The 21,070-nt window shown below is 43.4% G+C and overlaps 1 protein-coding gene across 2 annotated transcripts in view; it reads right to left on the bottom strand.

Annotated features, from left to right (window-relative positions):
• LOC116719433 (protein kinase C beta type-like) overlaps positions 1 to 21,070 on the bottom strand; it is a 109,811-nt gene that overhangs the window by 44,964 nt on the left and 43,777 nt on the right. For both annotated transcript variants that reach the window (XM_032561946.1, XM_032561945.1), the window contains exons 3-4: positions 18,021 to 18,103; positions 14,998 to 15,109 (exon numbers count right to left, since the gene is read on the bottom strand). In XM_032561946.1, coding sequence (XP_032417837.1) covers positions 14,998 to 15,109; positions 18,021 to 18,103 — 195 coding nt within the window. The remainder of the gene's footprint in view (positions 1 to 14,997; positions 15,110 to 18,020; positions 18,104 to 21,070) is intronic.

The following is a 21,070-nucleotide window of genomic DNA, read 5'->3' as shown; positions in this document are numbered from 1 at the left end:
TTTATCTTTTATATTACTTAAATAAAATTTTTTTTATTTTTGAAGAACATGTTTGATCTGTGTTACACATAAAAAAGTGAAAGGAAAGATATGGTCGGGTGAAAGATGTTTCTTTTGAATGGTTTTGAGTCGTTCTCCATTAAAAGATGTTCTGACAAGGGGGCTAAAATATTTTGTAACCAATAGATAACAAATTTATAGCAATTACTGAAGCATATTTTGATAAATTAACTTAGGAAAACAATTATAGAAATTAAAAATATTATTGTGTTAGCCATTTTCAGAGCATTAATTTAATGGAGCAAAAATGTTTAAAGAAATGTTTTGAAGAATCTGTTATTGATTAAAGTTATCACTAATCAGTAAAAGTACTCAGGTGGGATTATAATAATTTTTCTAAACTTGATTTTTGTTTTGATTTACATCCATTTAAAACGATTTTGAATAAAACTTTAAATTCGACGACAAGTAAAAGCCTAGGTAAAATTGGTATATTTTGAAAATGTCTGGATTCGTTTCATTATAATTTCTCCAAGTCTAACTTTTTGAATTTTGTTTAAGGAAAACATGTTGAATGTTTTAGACAAATAACCAGTAAGATCCAGTTTGTACTATAAAAGTAATTTAAACTGGACTGTCTAATTCACTTTGATATTCATTGTTTTGATGATAAATGTAAACTGTACAACTGCAACAAATTTTAAGCTTTTGTTTATTGTTTTGTTTTGTTTGTTTAGTTTTATTTTATAAGATTGATTTAAGAGAAAGATCTGCATATGTTTAACATTTTGGCAAAACATTACTTTGGAAACATGTCTTTTGAAGCTGGTGGTAACAGGGTTTTGTGCATTAGTTTTCTCTGTTATTGCCTGTATATGTCTGTCCTACATTTGCTGAAGATCTAATACTTTCTTTGTCTAGTGTTTTGTTACAGAAGAGGCAACACTTACAGAAACGTGAAGTGACATGGAAAATACAGATACTGATCCAACATACATCGATGCCATCGGAGTCCCTCGTGGAGTGCCTGATGAATATAAATTAGTTGATCAGGTTGGTTTTGAATCTACAATTTGTTGGTGGTGCACGATTGACAAAAACGTAGACAGAATAAATTGCATCCATTACAATGTACAAAAGACTGGGCAACTGGACACAGGCTGGGTTCGAGGCAATCCATGAACAGCTGGCTGCTACTTCACTGATGGCTTTTCAGAACTACATAGCTTTTGACATGCTGCTGGCTGAGAAAGGAGGGGTGTGCATGATTTTTGGAGAAAAATGTTGCACATTTTTACCAAACAATACAGCAGCTGATGGAAGCTTAACGAAGGCCATTATAGGGCTACACACCCTTAATGGCAAACTGTAGGAACACTCTGGAGTGGATACTTCCATGTGGGATGCATGGATGGATGCCTTTGGGAAGTATTAGAAACCTTGTGTCCTCTGTCTTAGTAACAATTGCAGTATTTGCTGCAATTTTGACTTTGTGTGGATGTTGTTTTGTTCCGTGCCTGCGTTCTTTGTTTAACCGTCTCATTACCACAGCGATTTCACCCATGGAGGACCAGATGGCACAGATGTATCCTTTATTAGAGAAAAAATCTGATGATGACTCTTCTGACAGGTATCCAGATCCTGGTTTTTGGACTGGGTGTGATCCCTGAGAGTGAACATGTTTGCTTTTCAAAACATGATCTCCCAGCTGAAAATCATTTGAAGTGACTGTTTTTGAAGGGATATGAGAAGTGTACCAAATATCTGATAAATAGGGGGGAAATGTTGGGTAAATTGTATTTTTAGTAATTATCAAATATTCGTTGTATTATGTAGTCTTGTAGTTATATTTAGATATTGTTTGCTTATATGCTTTTACTCTTTATTCTTAGTATAAGTAATGTTTCTGTGTGTTAAATAACTTTGATTCTATCCTGAGACTTCCCTGGGAAATAGAGGTGACAGCTACCCTCGGCAGCTGTTGTCCTGCAGGACTTCCTACAAGACGGAGGTGTTAATTGCTCCCAGCAGAGTTTTGCATGCCTGACAATAAACTCTGCTCTGTGCTTCTTTGTGATACAAAGCCGTTGCTTTGAAGCTATGCAACGTGTCTGGAGAAAGAAAGATTTAGAGTATAGATAACATGTGTCTAGATTAGTGAATGTTATTTAGCGCTGCAACCATGTTTTGACTCCACCCTTTTAGAGTTGCAGCGCCCCGTGTGGCAGGGTTTCCTAAAGATCAATAAAAGAGAGGAACAGACAGATGTGTGGCAGAGCAGGTCGAAGATTTGTAACTGTGAACACATCTCTGTCTGCTCTCCTCGCGAGTATAACAGAATCTAACTCTCTTGTCTTTCCTGTATTTGTTTAAATTGTCTCTAATAGGTATTTAGACCTGACAGTACCCTACCTGGTGGACACAGGAGCGGAGGTGTCTATGACCCGCAAAGACCTAAAAACAGCAGGACACCTGAAGGTTCAGTTTGCTAATGGAAAAGTAGAAGAAATGCCGTATGGGACCTGGAAAGGAGTAGTGTGGGTGAAAGGTCCCTACAATCTCCTCACAGTAAAAGACTTAGACGAACTCAGTAAAAAGAAAGGCACACATCGCCGACTGGAGCGAAGGCTGACGAGCTTGAAAGCAAGATTGGTGAAAGTCGGCCCGACCCAAGCAGGATCAGAAAAGCAAGACTGGTACAAACCGGTCGACATACCAACGGTGACAGAACAGAAACTTGAAGAGAGTGACTTCTCCCCGGCTGGGAAAGAGAAGCTGCGTGAGATCATCGTTACGGCGCAGGTGGCACGGTTTAAGAACGATTGTGGAGATTTGGGCCCAAAGTTTGTTCATCACATCGAAGGTGGGGTTCATCCACCTGTTCGGCAGTACCCGTTGAACCCAGGAGCAGTCGAGGAGATGGACAAGATCGTGAAGGAACTGAGTGCCCTAGAGATCATCAGAGAGGAACTCAACCCGATCACCAACAGCCCCATCCAGGCGGTGAAGAAACCTGAATCGGCTGGAGGGGGTTGGAGGCCAGTTATCAACTTCAAGGCCCTGAATCGGAGAACAATAGCAAACCGAGCCAGTCTAATCAATCCACAAGGAACGCTGAAAACTCTCCGAGTCAAGAAGTTCAAGTCTTGCATCGACCTAGCTAATGGATTTTTCTCCCTACGCCTAGCCAGACAATCGCAAGGTAAAACTGCATTCACCCACAAAGGCAAAAGCTATGTGTGGCAAAGGTTACCCCAGGGCTACAAGAACTCCCCAAATGTGTTCCAGTCAGCAGTGATGGAGGTACTGGGGGACGTAGGTGCTACTGTGTACATTGATGATGTTTTTATTGCTGATGACACAGAAGAAGAACACCTAGAAAGGCTACAAAAAGTAGTTGAAAACCTCACTAAGGCAGGTTTGAAGCTAAACCTCAAGAAATGTCAATTTGGACAGTTCCAAGTGAATTATCTGGGTTTCCAAGTCACGTCGGACTTGGGACTCTCGGATGGGTACAGAGAAAAGCTGACGAACATTCAACCACCTCAGTCAGAAAATGACCTACAGAAAATATTGGGATTGTGCAACTATGTCAGAGACCATGTGCCCAACTATCAGAAATATGCCAAACCCTTGTACCACTGCCTGAGGAAAAGTGAGGATGATGAGAAAGACGGGAAAAGACCCTGGGTTTGGACAGCAGCCAATCAACAGAACCTAGAGGAACTGAGGAGGGCCATTCAAGCAGCCGTGAGACTGGAGCCAAGAAGTTTGTCAGAAAGACTAGTGGCAGAAATCAGCTGCGAGAATGACGATGCCATGATCAAAGTGAGTAACGAAAATGGAGGCTTGGTTACCCTATGGAGTTACACCCTAACTTCTGTTGAAAAGAAATACCCGCAGGAGGAGAAGGAGCTAGCGGTGTTAGCTCGATATTGGGGCGTGCTGAAGGATTTAGCACAAGGACAACCAGTTAAAGTCATCACACAAAGTCAGGTTCACAAGTACCTAAGAAAAGGGACTGTGGAAAGTACTAAAGCAACCAATACTCGGTGGGGAAGATGGGAGGACATCTTGCTGGACCCGGAGCTTGAAATTGGGCCAGCACAACCCACCAGTAAGAAAAAACCACAAGAAACACCTGAGAAGCCAGGACAACCGGAATGGACAATCTACACCGATGGATCCAGAAAGGGGTCCGACCAGTCGGCATACTGGGGATTTATTCTGAAGCAGGATGGCAAAGAGAAATGCCGTCAGAAAGGAAAGGCCCCCGGTAGTGCTCAAGCCGGAGAAGTAACGGCAGTACTGGAAGGATTGCTGGAGCTGGTGAAAAGGAAAATCAAAAGTGCCAGGTTAGTAACCGACAGTTACTACTGTGCTCAGGCCCTTAGAGAGGACTTGGCCATTTGGGAAGAAAATGGTTTCGAGACAGCAAAGGGCAAGCCAGTGGCACACAAAGACCTGTGGAAAAAGATTGCTGAGCTAAAACTGCAGTTGGAAATAGATGTTGAGCATCAAAGAGCACACACGCATGAGGGAGCTCATTGGCGTGGGAATGATGAAGTGGACTGTTATGTCCAACAAAGAAAGATCGTCTTTGTCGGTACCGAGAAGTGGGACAGTACTCCCAGAGGACGGGAGGTCCCAGAAGAATACGTGGTCGAGGTCGTGCGGAGCGTGCATGAGGCCCTTGGACATGCAGGCGTGCGACCTACCCGTAAGGAACTGGAGGAGCAAGATCTTTGGATCCCAGTAAAACAAGTCCAACGCGTGCTAAGGGACTGTGAAGTGTGTGGTCAATACAACGCAGGTCGCCGAGGGCAGCGGATGGATGGGTTGTCCATCAAAAGCACGGTCCCCTGGGGCTCAGTCTGCATGGATGTTGCAGGTCCCATGGGGATAACAGGAAGGAGAGGTGAAAAGTACCTCTTAGTGCTGGTGGATTCTATGTCGGGGTTTGTAACTACAAAAGCAGCCAGGAAAGCGAACGGCAATAGTGTTGTCGGCATGCTGGAACAAGTATGCAGTGCCCTGGGAATCCCGAAAGAGCTGCGTACGGACAATGGGACTCATTTCCGTAATTCACAGGTTGACCAGTGGTGTCAGAAGTATGGAGTAATGCGAGTTTACTCGCCACCCTACACCCCACAAGCTAACGGAGTGGTGGAACGAGCCATTGGGTTAGTGAAAAGCTGGATAGCTAAAAATGCTAACACCAACAGCTGGAGCACCCAAGCGGTGGAAATAGGGCAGGCCCTGAATGACAGAAGCAGAGCCGAAAGACCCGCCCCCGCGATGGAACTCAACCAACGGCCGTTCACCACGAAGGAAGTGGGGCGGGGCTCCAGCGACAAAAAGGAGAAGCTGACGCCCAGAGTGCCATTCCGAGAGGGACAGCGCGTGTGGGTCAAAGCAAGAGAGCAACCTGTACATGCAGCAGTAAAACCCAAGTTTGAGACAACTGACATCGTCAAGAAAGTACTGGATAGGAACACAGTATTGCTGGAACGAAAAGGGATCCAAGGAGTTGAGCAGCTCAAGCCAGTTCCTGACTAAAGTGAAACAGAAGCCGGTGAAATGGCCAGTGAATCATGTACCATTCCACCCTATCTCGGACTGGCCACCGTGAAAGGGGTGGTTGTAATTAGAAGAACACCTTCAGGGATTTGGGCAGGACGAGCCCTGAAGAAATTGGATTGGGCTAAAAATGGAGTCCTGTCGGAGGAGAGAGAGATGCTGGTTTGGGGGAAAGCTAAAAGCGGCTGTCCGGTTTGTTTAACGGACCACCATCTCCCCATTATCTGGGAAGGACCAGGCCGTGAGAAGCCAAGGCACCAGGGGGCTACCGCAGAGATGCTACAACATCTTCGCGTCTCCCCGGTCACGGTGTTGAACAATACAATCTGTGGGAACTGCCGAGTGGGTTACCTGCCCCGGCTTAAGTTGGAAACCCAATGGGGGTGGCTCAAGGAAGAACCAAGAACTTGTTATTGCACGTGGGATGGAAATGAGCTACACCACTGTCCTGTGTGCGAGGAACAGCTAAGGAGCGGAGAAGTAACACTGACAGGCGAAGCTGAAGGGTGGCAAGTGGCAAGGTTCTACAGCTCGCTGCGGTATTACAGAACCTACGGGCGAGTGCAATCGAACTATGGGAGCCCCATACCGATAATATTACCAGGACCTTCCGCTCCTCCGAACACTCCAGAAGAACTGGACCCATGGGTGTGGAGGAGGGAAGAAGGACCGCATGATGTCCTGTGGGATTCTGTTCAAGCCGCCTGGCCGTATGACGCTGCTAGAGCTTCCCTGTCCTTTCCACCACTGAATGCCAACCACTCTCCTGTGGTCTTCCGGGTACATCGGCCTCATGCACACCAACCATCAGCCGAGGAGCTCAGTGCACTCTCAGATGACGCCCGAGAGCAAGCCGTTAACGGTGGGTGGACAGGCCCCTGGGAACTGACCACCTGGGCACATCTAATTTTGGAGGTCATCAACGACTGCACAATACCAATAGTAGATCTGCCGGATGTACCAAGAGAAGATGGGGTGCGCAGCTCAGATATGTATTACTACACCACTGAGGTGGACGGATGGGGCAGCAATGCGGTGAGACCAAAAGAGAAGTCTTGCCTGTACTGGGTGACAGCGGAATCCCAGTTTCGGGATGGAGTTTTGCAACACCCGGGAGGCGTGGCTCACAGGGCGAGCACGCCCTCTGATCCTAGCACCTCCTGTCACGTCCAGCTGTCAGTGCGCATGATCACCGTCCCCTATAAAGGGATCTACTCAGTCGGAGCAGCCATCAAAATGGTACCAGACGAGCAGACTTACGCCACCGTGTCCAGTACGGAGTCGGAGCCTCCCAAGAAGAAACCCAAAACTCACGCCTGGCAGAAGCTCGCCTCAGCATTTCCATGGAGAAAGACAAACCAAAACTGATGGACGCACCGGAAGGAGAAAAACGAGTCGTCAAGTCTAAAGGTCAGCAAAAAACCAAAAAGCGAAAGGGGAGACAGTGTTTTGTGACTAGATTGTTCAAAGTGGGGGTTGGAGTCTCATCGGGACTATCAGACAGAGGCCCGTTTTTAAGGCTCCCTACCACCTCCATTCTACTCGATATGCCAAGAGAAGATTTCACTGTTTCCAATCCGCTCACCGAGGCCTATTTTCTCAAATATCTCATATATCTCCGACCCACCAATTTCCAAAACACGAAACAGGTGGAGGAAAGTGAAGAATACACGACGCCCCCTCCCACGAAGCCACATATATTTATCCCTACCGCACCGCCTGCTTGGCAAGGAAGAGGATCTGAAAACACGGTTAATTTTGCATCAATCTCCCCTATGTGTCCAAGATCTCTACCATGGACTTTTAATACAGTGTATTTCAGGGTACGGGGGATCGAGCTGCGGGTTAGGTGGGGTCCCCATTATCTCGAACCACTGCAAGGACTGTATTGTGAAATTACAGTTAATGACATGATCATTTGGACCACATCACCAAGCATGGCGAAAACCATAATAAAGAGGGAAACGAATCCAGAATGTTATATATTTAATAACACCAAGCTTCCATTGAAATTGGAAATTGACAGGGTCTACCCCAATCCACCACACCAGAGGATTTATACTCCGTCATCCTGGGGGTACCGCACCAGACTAACTCTGCATGGACAATCATTGTACACCTACATCTCAGTGCCTGCCCCAATAGGGTACAAACACGAATCCTGGTATGACCAGGCGCTGAAAACTGGCACCGCCCAAGGCCCGTTTCCTCGGCCAGATTACTGGAGGGTGTTCCACTGGAAGTGGGTGTGGAGGGGGTTGGAACCTGATTTACCCTACCCCTCTCCCATACTTACAGCCCTGCAGCAGAGAAGAGCCACCAGACGGGTTGGAAAGAACCCTGCCAACCAGGGCCACCTCAAGGCTTTGAGGAAAGTCTGTGCAAAGCCTGACACATCGGATCCCAGAGAAGCACTAATCTGGCCAGGATGGCTGCTATCGGCATGAAGCACCAGCCTACACACCCGGAGTTGCTGGATGTTACATCGGGATCAGACAGCTCTACTGACACTGACGACGACTCGGAAACCTCTAACGAACCTTTGCTACGGAAAACGACTACGATAACCGGAAAATCCCTATGCCTGAAAGGGCTGCTAACGCTCCTTGCCCTGCTGTTTGCTGCTGCTGTTCTTGCTACTATCTTCTACTTCATCGGAGTTGGACCGTGGTATCTTACGCATACAAGAGTCACCTATGGACATTCTAAGTATGCCACCTTCAACTGTTGGAACACAAACACCACGGCTATCTTTGTGCCATGGGACAACGAAACTTCTGTCCAGAACCGAACCGGACTGTTCGCCAAAGACAACGGAAAAAAGTACGTGGAAAGCCGAGCCTTCAAATTGAACGACTCCACACTGGACGACCTTCTAAATCGCACCTGGGAGATCTACAACTATGACTTCCTCGACACCGGAGTGCTCTGCTGGATACGGGTTCTGCAAAATAAAGAGCGACGGACCGTCAGATGCAACTGGATTCACCCGGACCGAGGTATGCCAGAATGGCATTGCAACATGGCCTGTAGGTCGCTGCTACTGTTGCCAAATCAAGGGTACTGGGATACAGAAGTAGTATACCCAGCCCCACACAGGGCCTCAGGCTGTCGAGCCTGGCTTCCCCGAGAGGAGTTTTGGGGAGATTATCACCTGAATTGCAGGGTGGATGACACTATCCCAACTGCACCGCCGGGGAACTGGACCTTCCGAAATGCCTCCCGAGGTAATCTTCCAGTCAATGCAACGATTTCGCCTACACCAGCCAATTTGACTAACATGACGGCTTTCCTGATCAGACAAGGACCTAGACAGTTTATGTATCAGGCCGAGCAACAGCACTGTTACAGACACCACTTTCTTTGGTTAAATCCTTGCCTCTGGAACAAGTTTGTGAAATGTGTAGGACAGAACTATATAGTATCAGCCATAGAAGAATACTGGGCTGATTTTTGGCACTCTACACGTCCACACCGTACGGAAATTGAACCCTGGCTGAACAACACGTTCCCGTGGACATACATAGCCAAAGACCAAACGTTCTTTATGGGAGACTTCCCAGAGGGGACAGTTCGTTCTCACACTGGATTAACGGATCTATACATTGCCAACTTGCGTACGCAGCGCCTTCCGACTCCTGATGACCTTCTCACCGTTCCTAAAACGGACTTTGCAAAAATTGACAAGTGTGTTGCAAACAGAATTTTTGAGAGCCTAAATGACACCTGCTGGAAGAAAACCCTCTCATCGCCACGGTGCGACCTCTGGCAGGTTGGCAACGCTTTGCACTCTACCTGGAGGTATAACTGCCCTGATCCTGATAAAGCTCCTACGGCTAAATGGGCCCTACGAGCCTGGTACGAGGATTACTACCGGAAGTGGGACTATGAATGGTGGGGACTCCAACAACATGAGTTTGAAGCCTGGGTAACACCATGCCTCGCGGAATCAACAAACTATTGGGTACAGTACCAATACATCGCTACGGTCTACTCTAAGGAACGCATGATTTGGCCTGGGATTTTTTGGAGACCGGCTACTTACGTCAGCCCAAGACCTTGGCGCATGACTTGTAAAAACAACACCAGAAATATCCTTGAGTGTGTAATAGGTTTGGCCAGACGACCCTGCGGAGAGCTCCGAGGTTGGGAAAGTCACTGCAAAGACCACTATGCAGACGAGTATGACACTCACTCTTCTGAGGTTACTTGGCGAAAGTTCAATGGAACATGGCGAAGGGCGATAGTGAGCGGAGGAACCTGCACCGATGCAATTCTAGGATATCATCTCCAGAAGCGCAAGAGTATACTTGGTCTTCCTGTTCCGTTCATCCCTGACTCCCTTATAGCCATCGCAGAAGGACATGCTTTCCGTAAAAGTCTGTGTGATGGCAACATAGATTCAGGGTTTGACTGGGTAGGACCTAACCTTTTGTACTCCAATCTCACCTGCTCAACCACTACAGAGAATTGGCAAAAATGTGGCGAAGGCCCTGATCAACATGATTGTTACTGGTACGAGACTATGGGGGCAACATTGGTGGCCGCTATTTCTGAGGTTGCGGAAGAAGTTGCTCATGTGGTGGAAGAGGGCCTCAACATTGTTGAACAATGGTTGATGAGTGCTTTGAGTCTGCTGTGGCCATACCTCTTGGGCCTCCTGGGCGTCGCTATGGCGTTGATCATCGGTAAAATCGTCCTGGAGGCGTGGCTAAAAGCACTGTGTCGTTGTAAAAAGAGGAACTACCAGCCCCTCCCCCCGAAGGAGGAGCCTACTTCTGCATAAGAGAGAGCTGCCGTGCGCCTGCGAGCCATTCAACCTTCACCGCAGCTGCCGAGAAGACCTGATCCAGAGCAACCATCATCGGACATCATGGAAACCAATTCTTCATCCAACTCTTCAACCAACTCATCAAATCCCAACTCACTTTTTGCACCGATTCAAGCATCAACCTGCTGTGTGGGGTGTGGAATCACTGCAGAATCTTATGGATTCATTTGGGTTGCATCGTCTTCCCGCTGGTGTCACCAATGCGTGAGCGCCAATTTTAGCAATGTAACGGCAATCCTCTGCGCCACAGGGCTGGAGGATTTGCCCTACATAGCGGATTCCACCTCTAGATCCCTGGAACGGGTGCACAAAATCGTGTGGACCTCTGCGTTTGGCCTAGACGACGACGACTTCACCACATCTCCGTTGTATACGGGACTACGGCTGCCCGTGATTCATAAATTATGGGAACACCAAATTACTCGGCAATGCCTCCCAACTTTACATCTGTTGGACGGCCGAATTGTGGCGGTGGGCGACTACCTTCCGCCTACACGTCCCGTGTCTCCAGATTTGTTTATCGACGTCGGATGCCAAACCAGCAGTGCGACTAACGAGAGAGGTACCCAAACTGAGAACCTCAGTTCATCTCCCCAAGCATGCCAGACTGAGGACATCCTTTCCCCTTCATCTCCATCACCAAGTGATATGGATTTCCAGAATCTGCTGGCAGAATTGGAAGGCTACTGCAACAACCCGTCCGCGCTGCCAGACTTTGGCATGGACTTGCCTTCGCCTCTGCAGCCTCCGCTGGAGCGTTCCACCCTTTCCGTCTCAGGTGAAACTACCCTTGACAACGATTTGGGTGCAGAACACTGGCTTTCTCCGCCATCCAATCTGTCGGAGTATGAGGTTGTGGATTCCTGGACACCTTCATCGTCTCCGGTTACCTGCTATGAGCGGGACATCCTCACTGCCACTTGTGGTGATGGACTTGATCTCTTTTGACTTTGGACTCTGTGTTTTCTGCGCAGCACCGTCCGATCTCATGGAGGGGGTGTCAAGAAAACTGGCATAAGGGTATGAGATCTTTCCAGGCACACGCAGAAAAAGATGCATAATGGCTTGGAAGAAATAAAGTAATCCTGTAGTTTGATTAAAAGTTAATTAAGTTGAATAAGTCTGAATAACATGAATATAAGTAATCACTCAATAACTTTCTGCAAAGAATCTCTGATTAATGATCTGTAATGATTTAAATATGTAATGATTATATTAATGATTAACAACAAGGAAAAGATGTGATGTATGGAAAAGATGTGATGTATTGTCAATGAATATGAAGTTATAATCATCTGAAATCAATTTAACAAGAGGTTGAATGTGTAAAGTGAGTTATAGAATATAGAAAAGACGAATGTGCAGTACAGCTCTGAGAACAGGAAATGTCGCAAGCAGTTCTGAACAGATGGCCAAGGAGCACAGGAAGAAAGGAGAAGTACGGGAAATTCCACTGTGGTCAGCAAGAAGGTTGAGAAATGGGGGGGACTTTTTCATGAGTCACAGCGGCCGTGAAGAAAGTCACGTAGGCCAAACCTTCCCATACACACACATGGTGAGGAGAGGCATAAAAAGGGGCTGAAAAGAGGAACCAGCTGTTCCCAGTCCGGCGGCGCGGAAGAAGAGACAACACCTGCAATAACATGCAGGAGCAGATTGAAATACGGACCGCACTTCAGAACTACGGGGAAGCTCAGACTTCACACCGCTAAGAAAGGACTGGGTCCCGTCGCCCCATCTCTAGTTCTCTATTTGACAGACGGTCTCGTCTCAACTCAGCACTTAAACTCTGCAGCAAGACTTGGAGGAAGGACAAAGGTCCCACAGGGAGGAAGAACTGGGTCTTGCAAAAAGGATTCAGACCCTTTCTGCTTTGCTTCCTTTCTAAGGAGGGTTTTTCCACACAAGGCAAAGACCTCAACCAAGGATGCAAGAAATTCCTGTTGCCAAAAGATCCACCATCGTCTGGGTATGAGTTGAATCTGCTCATTGAAATTCCATTTCAGAACGTGCGACTTAAAAGTTAGGGAAAGGAGATAGAGTAATGTGATTGTACATGTAAATCTTATTACACTGTTTTTGATCTATATACGATTGATAATTGATTTGTATGTCGCATATCCCTGCTTAAGCTTGCTTAATAAATTTATACTACAAAATTCTAATGAGGTTGGTGGACATTGGAATTAATAGAGTCATTTGATCTTTGTCCAGTTCTTTTAATCAAGGTAAAACTAATGTACATGATTCCAGTAAATAGGAGGCTTCATAATTTCCTTTGGTGAGAGTAAATAATGACCCTGGGACTTACCTCTAAGTCACTAAACATAATCTAGCCGGTTCCAAGTGCAAGTTATGATTTAGAAAGTGGGCTACCGTTAACAGAAGTGGTTATTGGAATTATGCAGCTGCGAGGGCTACTCAGCTGATTGTTTCTTAACTGTAAAGGGTCATAACTTCTGGATTGGAGGTAGTTAGAGCTAGACGAGTCACTTTCGCTACCAGTTTAAATAGATTATCTCTTATAGAGTACTCTTAGGGTAATACCCAGGACTCAGAGATTTTCCGGACCTGTTAGACGGAGAACTGGTCAGTAGGCAGCCCTGGGGAGTTGTGAGGAGTGGGCGGGGCTGACTATTGCAGGATAACCTACAAGTGTTAACACTCCAGTGCAGAATCAAGATTCCTTCCTGGACATTACATACCAGGAATGGACATACATTCCTAGTCATCAGGCTGTGCCTCCTGTTAGTGGCTCTCTCTGCTCTGATGCTAATGACAGTTTGTGCATTTGATGGTGAACTTGTAGTCAAGCTGACAGCGCCACCTATCACTTCATTCATCACTTCAGGAGCACCACAGGGCCCTGTACTCTCACCAGTCCTTTTCTCTATCTACACTTCAGACTTCCAGCACAAGTCTGACTTCTGTCATCTACAGAAATACTCAGATGACTCTGCAGTTGTCAGGTTTATCAGAGATAGACAAGAGGTTGAGTACAGAGAGCTGGTGGACCGCTTTGTGTCATGGTGTGGGAACAATCATCTCATCGTAATTTTGAACAAAACAAAGGAGATGATTGTTGATTTCAGGAGGAACAGGGTTAGATCAAATCCTGTTTCCATCATGGAAAAAGAAGTGGAGGTGGTTGAGGAATATAAATCCCTCTGTGTTCATCTGGACAACAGACTGGACTGGAGAATCAACAGTGAAACGTCTATAAGAAGGGACAGAGCAGACTGGACTTCTTGAGGAAGCCAAGAACCTTTAAGTTTTGCAGCAAGATGCTGCAGATCTACTATAAGTCTGTTGTTGAGAGCGTCATCTCTTCATCCATCAGCATCAGAGCCAGGGACCTGAAAAGGCTCAACAGCCTGATAAAGAAGGCTGGTTCTGCTCTGGGGACGACTGTGGAACCTCTGGAGATGACGATGCAAAGAAGGAATCTTCATAAAATCAAGAAAGTTATGAACAACCTCTTCACGATACTGTTGAGAAAACAGAGTATCTTCAGTCAGAGGCTTCTTTACTCTACTACTACAAGAGATCTTTCCTGCCAACAGCATCACCATCTGCAAGAACCCTTTGAACAATTTGAGGTAATATGAGTTACAACAACATTTAATTTCCCTTTGGTATTAATAAAGTATTTTTTAATTTTGAATTGAATTCCAAATGAATTAAGGTAACGCTGTTACTGGAGCAGATAGATTAATTAAAGCCTTCCTGCTTTCACAGATCCAGATTAACTACTGTATTATTTTTGCATTACTACTCTATGAGTTGTGTTTTAATTGTGCAAAAGTATCAGGTTTTACCTCAGAAGCGCTTACATAAATGAATATTCAATTCTCTCTAATTAGACAGATTATTATACTGGTATTACTCCACGAAAAGCAGAATGACCAGTGATACTATCATATACAACACAAACTGCTGCAGAGGTACATAAGATAAGTGGATAAAATGGCTTTCACATGTACCAGTTGGCCAATCATCCAAAATTCTGGAAATTTGGGCAGATTTTCTGCAAACCCATAATTAATGCTGTAGAATGTAACTTTTACAAAAATATGCAATCTATATACTGGTGAACCAGCTGTAGCTCAGTAACAAGCAAGTGAGAGAAGGTGAGCATGAGAGTGATTGACAGCGTTAAGACCCTCCTCCTGGCTCTGATTGGTTGTTTCTGACTGAGTGGTGAATTTCTGCAGTTGGTACCAGGAGCAATGTGAAAAGGCAGAGGAGCTCAATTTCTTTACAGATTATCTGTCATATATTGTATTCTGATGACATAATGATAAGAATATTAACAGATAAGTAAAAACCATATTTTTTAAATAAAAAATATATACTGCAGCTTTAAAAAAAAAAAAGGAAGTTTTTCTTTCTATGCTAACTGTAACTGAAGGGAGAACAACTGCACCCTGGTGAAAATAGCAGAAATACATTGAAGAGTGGGAGTGAAACATGCGCAAAAATGGAGGAGATTCTCCCTAAACAAACTCACTTTGCTGCCAAACACACAGTTCTCTGTGCTCAGGTTACAGCACACAAATAAGCAGCTAAATACTTTGAATACATACGGTCGCATTTCATGCCCTGGTGTATCAGCCCATACAGGAGGGAACCACAGTGGTCACAGAAGGTGGGGCTGGAATAGGTGTGGACCCGAAACTTGTGTTTACTGCGAGGATCCTGGAGGAACATAAAGAATCAAACTATCAAGTTTATTTGTACAGCACATTTCAGCAACAAGGCAGTTCAAAGTGCTTAACATCATAAAAATATAAAAATACAAAGTCAAAAAAGATACCACACACTAAACCAGTTAACATTACATTTTGTCAAGTGCCATCAATATACATCAAAATGTTGGTTAGAGTTTCAAATTGACTCTAAACAGTTTATTTAGTCTGTATTTAAAGGTACTCTGTGTTTTGGCTGTTTTGCAGTTTTCTGGAAGTCTGTTCATGGTGCATAGAAACTGATCGCTGCTTCTCCATGTTTGGTTCTGGTTCTGGGGATACAGAGCAGAACCAGAAGAAGAAGACCTGAGAGGTCTGGAAGGTGATTTATAAACTAACAACAGTTTCTCAAAGTCTATTCTCTGAGCACAGGGAGCCAGTGAAGGACTTTAGAACTGGGTTGATTAAGGGTGCAGAGATTTATTTCCTTAATTTTTACTGATAAAAAAGCCAGTATCAGCCAAATCAGAATTGGCAGGTCAAGCTTTTTAAAGATCAATACTGATCTGTCAGTAGTTTCTGACCGAAAACTGCAATCGGTGCACCTGTAGGAGAGATGTGCTCTTTCTTCCTAGATTTAGGGAGAACTTCAGCAGCAGCTGGAGGATTGATTTTTAGGCAGACCTGTGAGGACACTGTTGCAGTAATCAATGCGACTAAAGATAAAAGCATGAATGAGTCTCTAGATCTTCCTGAGACATAAGTCATTTAGTCCTAAGAAAAAAACGTTTAAAAAAAGGACAGTTATTAGCAAATCTATATTAAGTATCAGTTGTTAATTTGTCTTACGGGCTGTACTTAGAGAGCTGAGTTAGCAAGCCAGTAAACATTCTCCCTTTCTACCTTGGATGATAGTTCAATTAAGCAGCTTTGTACTTGAATTAGTTTAAATAACAATGCATAGAGTATATGCAGAGGAAAGCTATAACTTATCACTTTGTGAAGGCAAAATTACTTATTTCCACACTGCCACTGTTCTTAGCTGCCTGTTTTGTAAGAGGAAGTAAAGGTTGTGGGAACTGGCTCCTTTTCAGTAGTTAGTACATAAATAACTGGCAGTTGAAGCTGTCTTGGCTCGTCGTTCTTTCCATGGAAAAACCTCCCAGGTATTCCTGGAGGCCAGATCAACACCTGGAAAAACATCTTTGTAGACAATTTTCTGCAGAATTATGTCTGGTGTCGTGTGCAAATGCAAGACTGCTTAGAAAATGTTACACCCTCTGAAAATTTAATGGCTGAAACAGATATTTATTGTTTTATTTAAGTTAACTGATGTTTCCCAGTAGGTGTTTCCACTGATCAGAGATTGTTAGACAGGTACTTTTGAAGACAGAATTAGAGATTAATAAACATCAGCATGACTGGAACCATACTGTACATGCTCAATAAAAGTACAGCATGAGAGAAGAGTCCTGGATCATTACTCCAAGCAGCCAGGCAGCATATCTCTACTTTATGCACCTTTCCTAGTAGGACTTGGACCCGACAAGAAGCCAAAGTCCACAACACTATTTATGTGTGCAAGAGAGTTCCTCCAGCAGCATTTGTGTAACTTAACACTGCATGATGCATAATTGTGAACATAGATAATTTTACCCATTTTCTTTATTCTTTTCTTATTTTTAACCAAAAAGGAAACTGAAAAGTGTGGCAGGCATGATCTTCCATACTTAATAAACCCATTTTTATTTTAGAAAGATATTAACCAGGTTTACACATCCATAGACTGAATCTTTGCCCAACTTTTTGAACAACAGCTCAAACTCAGTCAGATTTGATGCTAACTGTCTGTGAATGGATGTTCAAGTTCAGCGTTTCTCAATCTGAACATTTTTAAATTCTTTGCTGAACGGTTTAGTTATTTTGCAAATTTTTTGAAGTCTAGATTCTTGAATACAGATAAATTAGAGATGATTTCATATGCGAGTCATATATAAGATGTCACACATGGCACAAATTCAAGGGATTTTATACTTTTCCTTTAACAGTACTAAGTCTCCATAAACTCAGATCTTTTTTTAAACTACACCATACAACACAGTGAAAAACTGAAGCTTTACTACCAGGCCTCTGTGAGCTGTATTCACAAACATAGGAGGTAATTGAGCCAAATGAATAAGTTGTATTGGAGCATCTAAAACAGTGGTGCCCAAATGGGTCCTGGAGGTCTGGCATCCTGCATGTTCTAGTTCTCTCCCTGGTGGTAGTAACAACCTTTTCAGCCATCATTGGATCCAGGTGCGTTAAACCAGGGAGAGAACTAGAACGTGCAGCATGCCGGCCATCCAGGACTCACTTTGGACACCCCTGATCTAAAACATGCAGGATCCCAGTCCTGGTGGCCTGGACATGGACACCTGTGTTTTAAAACAGCTGAGTCTCCCACCTGAGCTGTGGATCTCTCCCGTTCCTCCAAAGTTACTAACATTTTATACTAGAGATTATTTTAAGGGTATCAGAGCAAACAAGGCTGAATAGAAACATATTTCATACTTTCCACTGTGTGTGTGTGTGTGTGGGGGGGGGGGGGTGCGCGTGGGTGTGCGTGTGTGTGTGGGTGTGCGTGTGTGTGTGTGTGTGTGTTTTTAATGGAAACCCTGAAAGTCATAGTTACCTTACAACTATGCATCACTTTGGAATATTGCAATATCACACAAAATTCAAATGAACGACTAAATAGTTTATGGTTGTAGCAGAACAAAATATGTAAAAGTTCAAGGAGGATTAATACTTTTCTAATATACCGTATATCTAGGAGCAAAGAACAGTTTTTCTGTTAGATCATCTTTCTGAGTGGGATTACAAGGCAAAGAAAACAAACTTTTTGCTGAGCTGTGTGTCTGTAAACATTCTTTACTTACGTCAGACGCAGGTCCCTTGTCGGCCCCTGGACAGGAAAAAGTGACAAACTCATGACAGCGCTTATGGACCACAAAACAGCACACTACAGAGGAAGAGAGGGAAAAAAAAGAAAATATTAACTCTGGTTTCATCGGAGTCCAAAACATGGCAACAAAACCATATTTCAGAGCTTCACATTAGATAAAATGCTCTTTATGTCTTTTATCTACACCCTTTTTGTTTCCGTGGAACATACTTCAAATGGAGTCATATCAGGCTTGGAATCATAATTACACCCAGTGACATTAAAGCTGAGACAAGAAACTTCCCCACATTAGTAGCTTCAAACAGATGAAAGCTCTGAATCTGCTGTGTTTCCTGCTCAGTCAATGAGGTGAGTGACTGAAATAAACAGTGTTCACACTGTTAACACCGCTCAGTCAAATATTTTGTTGAACCAAACAGATTTTCCAACAAGTACTGCAGTGCTCAAAACTTCAAAGTTAAGTCCAGATGAGAAGCACTTAAACATTCATTGTCAGTTTAAGTGTGAAAAGAGCAGCAACAGGGACCCAGTGTGATCAAGAGTTTCAGTCAAATGTTTCGTTAGAATGTGTTTAATGATGATCAAAGATTCAATGAGATGCAAACTGACAGGAGGTCAAGCTAACATACATTTCTGAACATTTATGCTCGGCACCGAAGTCAGATGTTTTTAAAGGTTGTTGATGATGATATTTCTTTTTCAACATTGGATGTAGAAATTGTGACTTTTTTACTCAAAAGGAATGAACAATGTCCAAGCTAGCTTTACTGTTGTGTGAAAGGAAAGAAATAACTATCTTAGTGAACTTATCTGGTTCAATCCTACATTTGACATCCACCATCCTGGATGTGGACAATATAGTCATATTACTGTAGAAAAATAGGACTCCCTAAAGCAATCCATGTGTTTTTCAAAAATATATGGACATATGGATGTTTAAAATCAATTTTAATAATACCTTGGAAATTTTTAGGGGCAAGAGCAAACAAAAAAAATAAAATAAAGAAAACTAGATAAAAATAAAATCAAAAATAAAATCATTGGAAGAATAAATTTGGACACCTTCACATTTATTCCAATTAGAAATGGCTAAAATCACACAGGGCCGTCACATCCGCATTTTGAAGGAGGCCAAATGTGGATATTTAGATTGATATGCTCCTGATTGTTACAGTGGAACACTGTACACTTCACACTGGCAACCTAAATCCTTCAGAAAAAAAGACTGTAGCTTAGCAACGTTTCATAGCGGTGCTCCATGGGATTTAAAGAGGTTGCAAAAGAGCTTGAAGTCTGTCAATCCCGTTAATGAAGAACATAAAAGAAAACAGAAAATAACAGACAACATGCCCAAATTTGACTAAATTCACTCTGAAAGCAGAACACCAGATGCTAACAGTAGTCTATAAAAACCCAGAAATGATCTACAAGAATCTGTTGCTACTGTTAATGTGATACCTCTGGACTAGTCTCATAGAATGTCCAAGCAGAAAACTTGCTTTCTAAGAAAAACGTGAAGGCCAACTTAAAGTTTCCCAGAGAGAAGATAGAGAAAGACCCGTTCTTTTCTGGAATAATGTTCTTTGGATAAAAGAGTAACACTGAAGTATTTGGACACCAGAAGAGAGGACATGTTTGGCATAAACCAAATAGAGCCTTCCATACCAAGTATAAAGCATGGAGGTGGGGGTGTGGTGGCTTGGGGATCATATTCTCAGAACTGGTTGAGGACTAGGAAGTGGAAATTCCTGGCCTCTAATTTATTGAGGGGCTATTTGTCAAAATTAGTGAATTAGTGCATATATTAGGGCAGAGCCTTCAATCGCTGAAGTCCCAGTCACAGGGCCAGTGGCATGGGCGGGCATTCCCCGCGCAGAGAGTCAGCAGGGCCTCCCCTGGACTGGAAGTTGTTTTTTTTTTCCAACCTCAGAGTGGCCAAATTTCTATTATTTCTATATCTAAGTTTGATTTAGTAGAAGCTCCCGTACTGTGTCCTCTGCCCCTTGCACTTTTTTCATCTGTTACAACCGCTTAATCCATTGTTAACATATTATAACATGTTTTTCCGAGCCGCCTTTAAACGCAACATGAGCGCCGCTTTGGCACTTCATAATGTGCGGCAGTGAGGGAGACCTGCTGCTATGTAGAGACAGGTGTGTGTTAGAATCATGGCAAAAAACTTTGCACAATTTTTTCCCCAAGCTAACCGAGTGTGTTGAGTAATGTTGTTGGATGCAGATAATGTTAGCTACATGATGACTAGCTAATGCCAATACATGACCTTAAGTTTGTTAACAAGAATAGGCTGCTAATATTATTATCAATGCTCAAAAGTAGGTTACACTGGTTACTTTTACTTGAGCTACTTTTGGGGGAAAAAGACACTTATACGAGTAGTTTTACTGCACTGTGCTTTTTACTTTTACTGGAATAATACAGTATTATTGCTGCCTTTAGAATAGAATAGAATAGAATAGAATAGAATAGAATAGAATAGAAGTACTTTATTTATCCCAGCAGGGAAATTACTTCGCAGTTACAGCATAGAGACAAGACACAATAACAACTACCACTGAGTAGTAGTTGTAGATAAAATAAAAATAAAAAATAAAATATAAAATGCTATAAATTGTAAAAATATGAAATGCTGTTCATATAAAAAGCAACTTAAGAGCAGTCCTTGCAAAGATTCAAAAAAAAATGCAGATATGTATATGTAAATATATGTACAGCAAGTGTGCCACAGTGCAGTTGTGCAATTTACTTGAGTATATTGATTTTGCATTTAAATAAATAAACTTCACCGTTTGGAAACATTAGATTCTTAGATTTCTGCAACATATGAGTTGATGTTTATGCAAATTTGAGCGTAATTTCTCAACATTTTATACATGTCTTAATGTTTATTGTGTATTAACCTGGTTATTTTATGTAAAAGATTGCATAAAGGTTTGTTTATGTATTCATATTCAAATAAAAGCTTGTTTACTTTCCCCTCCAAAAATAAGTCAATGCCTCCCCAGC

The sequence above is a fragment of the Xiphophorus hellerii genome, chromosome 5 (genome assembly GCF_003331165.1).
Source record: "Xiphophorus hellerii strain 12219 chromosome 5, Xiphophorus_hellerii-4.1, whole genome shotgun sequence".
Taxonomy (NCBI): domain Eukaryota; kingdom Metazoa; phylum Chordata; class Actinopteri; order Cyprinodontiformes; family Poeciliidae; genus Xiphophorus; species Xiphophorus hellerii.
The sequence above is the reverse complement of the archived record's forward strand: the minus strand, read 5'-3'. Positions and strand labels throughout refer to the sequence as shown.